Raw genomic sequence first — 10,017 nt, forward strand, 5'->3', positions numbered from 1 at the left:
TAGCTGTAACAATTACATTTAACTAGCTAAATGTTGTAAAAAGTGACATCAGAAAATCCACACTACATTTTTAAACAGTGTTTGAAGCTAAATGTGACAAAATTTAGGCATGAATTTTGAGCACAAGCTCGTTTACAAACGGCGCCCCATACACTAAAAGTCCAGTTTTGGACCTTTTTGTGGTGCGTTTCTGCACAGTGCAAGAAAAGTGACAGTGGACACAGTCTTCGGTTTGACCAAAACAAACGCCTGAATGAAGAAAAAATAAACAAAACACAAAAACACAACTGACCTTATTCATTCCATTTCCCATGATGCCTTTGAACCAGAGGTGAGCTACACTACTTTACAGATGTTTTATTTTTAAAAAAAGAAAAAGAAAAGAAAAGGCTGCGATATGTTTCCACGAACCTCGGGTCCAAAACGCGCAACCGGACGGAGTTAGCTCCAACCCTGAAAGCAGCGGACCCAAGCTAAGTTTGCCTTATTTTCTGCGGTATCGTTAGGCTCATTTGTTGTTGTGTCTGAAACAGTTTCAACCTCTGGGCTCCGACGGTTCCGTCACGCTGCATCGTCTTCCGGATTGTTTCGACGCGAACCAGCTGCGTTCATCCGGTGAGTGACGTCACAGCCCGACCTTCACAGGAAAGAAGCGTGAAACGCTCGAGCCAGGATATAAACACACGCTGTAACTTTTATTATTTACACCTGTACTCTCGCTTTATATAGAGAAAAGGGGTTTTAACGTGGGGAAATAATGCAGGTTATCTAATTATTTACTCCCAGTAAGTTAACTTGAACCAATTATTAGATGTGTTATAAAATATAGAAAACAATTAGCTAGTAAAGGTTCCTTTGGATCCGGGGTGGCCAACCCTGGTCCTGGAGGGCCACTATCCTGCACGTTTCACTTGTTCCTCTGCTCTGACACATCTGATTTGAATCAATGCGTGATTAACAGGCTTCTGCAGAACACGAAGAGTTCTTTTACCCACTGAATCAGATGTGTTGGAGCAAAGAAACAAGTCAAACATGCAGGACAATGGCACTCCAGGACCAGGGTTGGCCGCCCTTCTTATATGCAAACTTCCACACTCCAGCTTCAAAATCTAAAAAATGCTTCAGTAGTTAGTTGTGCTCCTGGCCAAATAACCGTCTTAACACACTAATTTAAAATAACTGTATATAGTTTTTGAGAAAATTTGACCATATAACAGAAATTAATGCAAACATGTAAAAGTCCCAAGCCTCAAGTCCCATTGTGGTGAACATTTTCCCCATTTTTTTTTTTTTTTTTTACACCTACTTGATGCTTTGCAAGTTTGAGAGTTGGTGCTGATCTCCAGCAGTCATTGGGTGAGAGGCATGATACAACCTGGACAGGTCACCGGTTCATTTCAGGTTTCACGAAAACATATTGCACTAATACAGAAAATAACCTTAGGAGGCACTTTCATTTTTTCCTCCCTCTTTTTGTCTCCTAACAGGTGAAAAGTAAACCCAGGTAGGAGTCAAAGAAAAACAACAAGAGAGGTTTGAACTGGTTGAACAATTTTTATTCTTCTATACATATGGACCTTAGGAGGAAGGGCTCTTCCAAAATGCACAGACTGCAGTAATGTGAAGAAACAAAATTCAGAAATAAAGGTATTCTTGTATCTTTGAGATGGTCTGCCTTCATCAACTATGTGATGATTTGCTGGTCCCGTTACTTTTTCCACTGGTTGTTCTCGTAGTCCCACTTGGCTGAGAAGCCTTGAACTGGGTTGATTCTCATGTCCAGCATCCGCTGCAGCTCCATCTCCTTGTACTCTTTGTCAAAAGTGTGTGGAACAGGTCCATACACTGCAATGGGAAAGTATAAACAACGTAGGAAACAATGGAACTGTAAGAAATCTAGTAGAATATTACAAGAAAGAACTATGTATCAGTACATTTGTTTGTAGATAGATTTTTAAATTTACCATAATGTCTCTGCCAAAGAACGACCAGGCCAGTGAACCCAATGAAGAACATAATACCTCCCACCACACTCTTCCACTCTGATGTAGCCTGGTTCATCTCAGCAAAGCTCTCTTTGAAGCTGATGCGGTACACTAAACAAGGAAGGCACAAAACTCTGAATGAAGCCTTTCACAAGTTTAAGATTAAAAACAAAGTAACATACTATAAGATGTACTTTTCCCCCTCATTTTGACCTACAGGACAATATTACGTGTCATTAATACTTACATGCAACCTTCTCTGCATTGGAGAGTGCAGCCCAAGAGCCCTTCTCTTTCTCCTTCAGGGTCTTCTGCTCAGGAGTCAGAGCCTGCACGTAGGCCACATCAGGAAGAGGGATCTCCCGCCTGTCGAAGTAGGCAGGGAGGGAGTAGTCCTCCACCTTTGCAACACCTGCAGGAAAGGACACTTATGACTTATGGAAGTCTGGCACCAAATGCCCTCACTGAAGTAAACCAACACATTTTAAGACACCGTGACTCAACAACAAAAGGCTGAAAAAGAAAGCGCTCAAATGACTACAGCGAACATTTGAAGCACCAGTTTTTCTTGTTTCGTTTGATGATGTTGAACCCACCCATAAACTGATGTTGTTTATTTACGATAGTTTCCTGTATGACCTGAGCTAACACACACCTTGTTCTCTACTACTAACACTACTTTGTACATACAAAACATTCAGAATTCAATCTGAAATCTCCATAACCTGTAGTACAAATCATGACTGAGCAGTTATTTAAGACTATTTAAGTCTATCAGTTGCACTAATAAATCTGAAATACTCAATAAGCTTGGAGTACTGTTGCTTGTAGTATGGAGCTTTTGTGTTGGCTGATATGAACATTTAGTTCATTATTCAAAAATGTCCTGATGACGAGAAGTTAAGGAATTTATTTAAGCTAACCTATTTAGTGTCACAGATGTGATGTTCTACTTCAGCCCAATATAGAAAAGAAATGACCAGGATGTATAGAAGTGGCACTGACCAACTTTTCTAAAAGCAATAGAGTGGTTTCAAAGTATCCTTTTTTTTTTTTTTTTACAAAACCCACTTGTGTATTTTTATTAAAGCAGATAAGTGAATGCTTTCCCAGTTTTTCCCAACAAGAACAAAACACCATCTAACTCCCTGTGTTATGTCTGTCTCTCAAAATTATAAAAACAATATTTCTTTCCCCACAATAACCTTAAATTGGATTAATAAGAGATCTGAGAACTGTAGGAACTGTTGGAAACCTTTTATGGACTATAGACAATAAGAACAGCAATAAGATTGTGCCTGTTAAATAATCCTAAACATGCACAGGTAAGTCAATAATGCTGGATATTACATTTTAAGCATAATGCATTGATTGTAGTCAGATTACCTCTGAACCATAACTATGTTTTTATAAGTTCTCCCTCCCATTTGTCCTCGACCTCATGAAACTTTTATTGCAGTGCTTCAGAATGCTGCCATTTATTTGCATTGCAGTGTTTCCTGGGACAGTTTGATTTTTTTTTTAAACAGCATATTTGTGCCACTTAGGAATATCACCCATTTTTTCTTGGATGACATGAAAATCAAATGACAGGATAAGAAAATATATAAATATATAAAGCCCTTATCAAAAGGTGTTATTCATCATCCTAATATTAAATAAGAAAAACATCAGTTTGTCCCCCTGTAACCCTCAATGACTACAGTTTTAAAACAAAAAAAAAATATTGCAAAATTAAAAAAAAAAAACAAGATCCTGTTACACTGCAGTTATTCCAGCCTTGTGGATATAACACAACAAATTTCTGATATAAGAAAATAGAGAAAGAGATTACAAACAAATTCATGCTGTGTATTTTATTCAGCAGTTTGTGTGCAGGCCAACATTTGCAGGGAAAACCAGTTTGCTGACTTTACTGGAAACTTAAAATGTGAGACATTAATAAAGCCTCGCAAATGTGTGTCTCAAAGCTGTTCCGGGACAAAAACTGAACTGTAGCACAAATTTTTGCTGCATCTGTAACAACAGACTAATAAATAATCTGCAGAAAACAATTAAACGACAGTGTAATTTAATAGAATAAAACTGAAATTGATTAACTTCACATTTCAGATTTTTTTAAACATAGAGTTAAGTTGATTCAGTTAAAAATGAAACTATATGCACACAGTTAAAGGTGACATTGCTATGTAAATAATTTAACTTTAATCCAGTGTGCCCAACCCTGCTCCTCCATCACTGCATGTTTTAGACACTCTTATCAACCCACTTGGTTTAAATTACCAGGCTTCTGCTGAACTCGATAACAACCTGATGAGGTAATTTATTACTCTGAAAGCAAACAACCTGGTTTTATATTTAAAAAGAGGCAATATTAAGATTATTTTTTGTTTGTTTTTACTTTCTTCCTAATAAGGCCTACTTTTGTTAATGTTCTGCTTTATCATGTTATTCTTTTTGGCAATTAAAGGGCATATAAGAAACATTTAAACTGGACAAAAAGTGCTGAATCCCGGGTTTTGTTTTGTTTTTTAAACCACAGGCTAAGTGTGTTCTCCTTGGTACTGAAAGATGTGTACATATGCAAGTGAACAAGGAAATTACGTTACAAAAAAACAAAACAAACAAAAGAAAAGCAGATTCTGAGTGCAGGAATCACTGTTGACGTGCTCTGCAGCGACATATGTATTAACAGAGAACAAACTCGTTTGGGACAGTAATTTCTGAGTGGCACTAAGCTGATGTAGTGATATACCAGCAGATAAAAATAAAGAGATAATTTGTTTGACTTACCATGTCCTCCACGTACACAAACAGATGTGGAAATGGCACGTTTGCCAATAAGGCTAAGGGCTCTTGTTGCCAGCATTCTGTGGAGAATAATGTTAACAGAGTTAGTTGTGAAAATTAAAACAATTTTTGAAAAACGCCTATCATTTTACAGCCCACGGATACGAGAAATAAACATTAGCTGTGAAATATTAGTACAGACGTGTGTTTTCATTATACACACAACCGTGATAGAATATAATTAAATATATTTGCATAGCCGTGAGTATATACAGTGTGTGCTTAGCATTCCTTTTAACACACACCATATATTTTATGTTTATGGGACGATATATTTATGAGGATGTGCGGAAACTCTTTAGTGAAGCTATGCTAGTGCTAGCGTTAGCTACAAACACAAGGTCACAGTGCCCGAAGAAATTTATTTACATTACAAATGTTTCCTGAAGATTATCCTGCTTTATTACTCGTTTTACACACTCTGAGACACAATTCGCATTAGCTCAAGGTAGACCACAGTAATATTTGCTACATTCATATCACCACTTTGTACGCACTCGATGCTTAATGCTAATGCTAGCTAGTCGGGAAGTTAGCATATCCTGGCTTCGGTCCGCTCGTGCAAAACGAGTGTTTATAACTGCCAAATCATTACACTTTTGTATTACTTTCAGTTACAAAATATAAATATTGTTCCACTAAAGAGCGCAACATTTTTACAGCGTTAAAATAGATGTAAATGATAAAAAACATACGACCTGGTGTGCCTCCCCGGTCAGCCGACGGTCTGAATGGAAGTGAGCCTCCGAACGGAAATACGTAAAGTCTACGCGGAACCAATCGTGTTTTACGATAATTGCGGTGCTACAGAAACGAGTGGAAGGTGGACGTAAGATTAGCTTCTCTTTGGACACGAGTTGTCCGTTTAACGAAAACGACTGTTGCCTTTCCTGATAACTGCAAGGATTACGTGTACTTGTCAAATGGCATAAGCCAGACCTGGTATTCTGAGCGAAAGGTGACCGTGGAGGTAGATTTTATACTTTTTCCCTCCCCCTTGGCATGATAAGTAACGATAGCTAACGGCAGCAGTCGCTCTTCATCGTGTAACTAGCCACTCCGCTACTTTGACAGGAGCTGTCCCCCACACAACATGCCTATTCAATTGACGAGTCAGGCTTATTGTAAAATGCTTTTACATGCCGCCAAGTACCCCCACTACGCCGTGAACGGGTTGCTGATAGCAGAAAAAACAAAGGAGAGGAAGAAGGACAGTCACGGCGGTCCAGTTTTGTGCGTGGACTGTGTGCCTCTTTTTCACGGTACTCTTGCTCTGGCTCCAATGCTCGAAGTGGCTTTGACTCTGGTAAGTATTCATCAAATAATCTGCACATTTTGTGTCTTCTGGTGGACCCAAACTAATGCAGTCCTGCAACTATGCAATGAATAAAGTTGTTCTTTTTAAGTTGGTTGTTGAAATGCACAGATTTCCTCTGACAGGTGTTTTGTAACCTGGTCTGTCCTTTACAGTTTTCCACTACGTGTCAGTGACTTTCCGTGGCTTAAAACTGCTTTTAGATTAATTTACCCCTTTGATATTTGGTTGTTACTTTGTGCATTCAGGTTTATTTTAATGCAGTTCTGACAAAGCTATAAATGATGTCCCTCTGCACAGAAAAAAATGTTATTGTATGTTTTACCCAGAGCGATTCAATTTACTCGAATCCCTGCAGTGTATATAAAAAAGAAAGCTTTACATTAATCCATCATTTACCCAAGGTATCATTCCTTCACTAATTTAAATGTTAGATTCCCTCTTATTAGAGACAAGCTTTTTTTTAACCAAATAGATTTTGAAGATTCATATATGGCACAGACTATATTTAGCACAGACCTAAAACAGTCCAGGGCAGCAACTCTTTCATAAAATCAACTTTTTGATGGAAATGTGTTAAGTTATTTGGATCCTAGATGTTTGTTTTAGTGTACCGAACACCATTATGTTAAAAAAACCAAAACATTTCACCCAGCTAATGAATTCAACATCAAACTTAGGACACTGCACACAAACTTGTTGTTAGGAAAAGTTTTTCTAGTCTCGGTCAACCTAAACTTTATGTGTGCCCTTAAAGCTGTTTAAGGGTTAAATTGCAAAAGTAATGCAACTTTGTTCGACCGGCCCAAACGACCAATTAATCGACAGATTCTAGAGTAAATGTCATTAAAATGTAAGAGTCAACTGTCATTAAGAATAATAAAAATAAAAAAGATTGAACATTGCCTGTTTTTTAATAGAGTTCTCGTTAAGATTGGGAAAAACAAGTAGCCCTCAAATGCAGGTTTGTTTCAGATGAGTGTATCTGATAAACTGTAGTGTCACAAAATGTGTTTTTCTCCATTTTAATAATCTTTTCTGTTTCTACATGAATGCTGCTCCCGTCTCAGATCGACACCTGGTGCAAAGAAAACAACTATATAATTGCTGGATATTATCAAGCCAATGAACGGACAAAGAACTCCAGGTTAGAGAGAACCAAACTGCTTTTTAAGGAAAACATTACCATAAATAATCCATGTTATTCCCTACTGTTTATGTCTTCTTCTTTTTTTGCCTTTCTTGTAGACCTAATCAAGTTGCAGAAAAAGTGGCTGCCAGAATTTTTGAGAACTTTAGTGAAGCATCAATTGTTATGGTAATGCTACATTAAACTAGTCCTAAAGTCTTCAGTGTCGTAACTTTAGCAGAGGTGTTTCTACAAAAAACATGTTTAGTGTGAAAACTCCCAACGACTTCCCTGTTTTCCGGTCTCGAGGTGTAATTTTCTGCCCTGGCTCCACAGGTGGACAACAGCAGGTTAACAATGAGCTGCTTTGAGCCCATCGTGATCATCTATGACCATCACGAGAACAAGTGGAGGAACAGAGAAGTAACGGCGTACGTGTCTGACACTTAATGAGCACGTCGTTTGTCTTAGCCTACAAACTCAATGTTTTATCATTAATTTAAAGCACCTTGCAGAAAATAAAGGACGTCAGCAGACACATGCCCGGCTGATTTGTTTTTGTTCTTTTCAGGAATTCTTTTGAGGACTGGAGCGAAGCCCAGAAGATCACGTCGGCCCTGCTGGTGGGCAGGTCCTACGAGAACTTGATTGACTTTGATAATCACTTGGATGATCTACGGAATGACTGGACCAACCCTGTCATTAACAAGTCTGTCCTGGACCTTTGTTAGGACTCAAAATCTTTTGTTGCCATTTTCCCGCTCGCAAGATGCTGCGTCCAAGCAGCACGTAGTCTTCGATCCTTTAACAGCTTCCTGTCGGCGGAGCAGTGATCATTCAGGCCGAAGTCTTTTCAAACGCAGGCGCCACGTGTGCACTGCTGACCCGCGGTCACCTTCACAGGGTGATGCCGAGATGATGAAGGCAAGATGGTTTTTGTTTTTTTGTTTTTTTTTTTCATTTGAAATGATTTGAGTTCTAAAGTATTTGATTTTTGTTTTTTCGCAAATTTGACATCAAATAACCACACAGATCAAGCTCTAAATGATTTAACATAATAAACTGTTAGGTGTGTTCTTTATTAGTTTTCTTTTTTAGCATGTCTTAAGGCCTGAATCAAATTTAACATGTTTAAATGAAACGGAACCTGCTGTAACGGAAACATGTTGAGATCAGACCACAAACACAGAAACTCAAGGTTTCTCTTAATAACTTGAACTTTTAGGTGACTGAATCAGAAACGTGATACTTGAGCGAGTTTTGCCTGTAGATTTCTGCGATCGTCTTTCTTCTTCCTGCCTTTGTTACGCTGTTCGGTGTCATTCTTTATCTTAAACAAGTCAGTTTTCTGATTCACCAACTGGTTGGTTTGTTCCTACGAACAGCAGCAGGTCACGGGGATGTGGGAGTTTTGTCTTCCGTTGAATATTTGAATAATGAGTGTGTGTGTGTTATTAACTGACCTGTAAATGGTTTATTAAGGAGCGTTCAGGAAGTGGAAAAATGTTTAAAACGTATTTAATTGCGAGTCAGAGCTAACTTCTTTAATCGGCTGCACAGAGGTGACATTTTTCCAAGGAAAATTTACGAGCTGAATGTTAACTGAAATTGGTTTGGGAAAGAATCAAAGCCTTTCGTTCTGTCGTCTGTAAAATAACTTTAGTCTTTTATTCAGCAGGTTTTATGTTTTTAGGAGTTTGAAAAGATTGTAGTTTATTGATTCAGTTTTCGTTTAAAAGCCTTAAGGGTCGTAATCATGTGTGTCAGAGTCATGTGGTACTGCTAACAGCTAGAACGCAAAATAATGACTTTATATGCCAGTTTGTAAGAGGACATTTTTATTCAACCATTTGTCAAAAAAGTGAAATAAAAATGAATAAGAAAAATTGCGTTCCTACTGTTGTCAATCATTGAAAACTGCAACTATTACTCTTAACGTTCAGCAAAACTGAAATCTTAAAGTTTACAGGCTTCATTTTAATGTTTTTAATTGTTATGAATTACTTAATTTTTCAATTTGTGAAACGTGTGCAGAAAAACATCAAGATTCTTCATAGACTATATGAAAAATAATGCTAACCTTTAGGATTAATTTTAAGAAATCGTGTTTTAATCTTTTTTTCTTAGCAAAAATTGGACAGAATTGTTTTAGAGGGGTGGAAATTAATTTTTTTTTTACCAGCCACTCAAATATTTTACCAGCCACTATTTTTTGTTGTGACAAAAAGTAATTTCATATGATGATGATGGAGGTGGGTGGAAGCAGTTGTGCTGCCCTACAAGCTGAACAACACCTCTTTCTGGACACTGCATGGAAATAACTAGACTTTTCTTATTTTATTTTTTTTATTTTAAACCATTAAAAGATGCATATCTGTACATAAAGATTCAGACAAGTGAAATTTCTTTCTGTGGAGTGTTTTTGAAGTTTTTTTTGTGCTTTTGTAAGTTTTTGTATGTAAGTTGTAATGATTTTCAGACACGTGCTGCTTTTAATGCATAGATCTATTTGTGCTGCCCGCTTATATTTAACAAGTAGGATATTCTGATCAGGGGTGGAAATTAGCACCCGCCACCGGCCAAATGCGGGTAAATATTTGAAGTGGCGGGTGAATTTGATCAACACACACGCCACTGTGGCGGGTTGGCAATTTGAACAGAAAAGGTGTTATTTGTCCTCTTGACATATAGGGGGCAGCAATGTGCTCGAGTTGCTGCTGTTACGTCGAGCCGCGTTC

At 37.9% G+C, this 10,017-nt stretch overlaps 3 protein-coding genes across 3 annotated transcripts in view; 1 reads left to right on the plus strand and 2 right to left on the minus strand.

Moving 5' to 3' along the window:
• The window catches only part of dusp22a (dual specificity phosphatase 22a), a 14,448-nt gene extending 13,802 nt beyond the window's left edge, over positions 1-646 (minus strand). Inside the window, exon 1 of the mRNA XM_017440947.3 lies at positions 293-646. Coding sequence (XP_017296436.1) covers positions 293-313 — 21 coding nt within the window. The 5' untranslated portion in view covers positions 314-646. The remainder of the gene's footprint in view (positions 1-292) is intronic.
• Positions 647-1,534: 888 nt separating this feature from the next.
• Positions 1,535-5,605, minus strand: LOC108229482. The gene is made up of 5 exons (XM_017405153.3): positions 5,534-5,605; positions 4,779-4,855; positions 2,233-2,397; positions 1,965-2,096; positions 1,535-1,845 (listed from the first exon to the last, which is right to left on the minus strand). The coding sequence occupies exons 2-5, from the start codon at positions 4,852-4,854 to the stop codon at positions 1,709-1,711; spliced, it is 510 nt and encodes a 169-aa protein (XP_017260642.1). The 5' UTR covers position 4,855; positions 5,534-5,605; the 3' UTR covers positions 1,535-1,708.
• A 297-nt stretch (positions 5,606-5,902) lies between these two features.
• emc8 (ER membrane protein complex subunit 8) lies at positions 5,903-9,165 on the plus strand. The gene is made up of 5 exons (XM_025003207.2): positions 5,903-6,141; positions 7,221-7,297; positions 7,399-7,468; positions 7,616-7,710; positions 7,851-9,165. The coding sequence occupies exons 1-5, from the start codon at positions 5,929-5,931 to the stop codon at positions 8,008-8,010; spliced, it is 615 nt and encodes a 204-aa protein (XP_024858975.1). The 5' UTR covers positions 5,903-5,928; the 3' UTR covers positions 8,011-9,165.
• Positions 9,166-10,017: the final 852 nt, after the last annotated feature.

Source organism: Kryptolebias marmoratus, linkage group LG15, assembly GCF_001649575.2.
Source record: "Kryptolebias marmoratus isolate JLee-2015 linkage group LG15, ASM164957v2, whole genome shotgun sequence".
Classification (NCBI taxonomy): domain Eukaryota; kingdom Metazoa; phylum Chordata; class Actinopteri; order Cyprinodontiformes; family Rivulidae; genus Kryptolebias; species Kryptolebias marmoratus.

Excerpts from the sequence above, each read along its gene's own strand:
- emc8 (XM_025003207.2), top strand. The coding sequence starts at position 5,929 with ATGCCTATTCAATTGACGAGTCAGGCTTATTGTAAAATGCTTTTACAT. Across the intron at positions 7,298-7,398 it reads GAACGGACAAAGAACTCCAG|ACCTAATCAAGTTGCAGAAA; the intron begins GTTAGAGAGAAC and ends CCTTTCTTGTAG. Across the intron at positions 7,711-7,850 it reads AGGAACAGAGAAGTAACGGC|GAATTCTTTTGAGGACTGGA; the intron begins GTACGTGTCTGA and ends TGTTCTTTTCAG.
- LOC108229482 (XM_017405153.3), bottom strand. The coding sequence starts at position 4,854 with ATGCTGGCAACAAGAGCCCTTAGCCTTATTGGCAAACGTGCCATTTCC. Across the intron at positions 2,097-2,232 it reads CAATGCAGAGAAGGTTGCAT|TGTACCGCATCAGCTTCAAA; the intron begins GTAAGTATTAAT and ends TTCCTTGTTTAG. Across the intron at positions 1,846-1,964 it reads TCTTTGGCAGAGACATTATG|TGTATGGACCTGTTCCACAC; the intron begins GTAAATTTAAAA and ends TTCCCATTGCAG.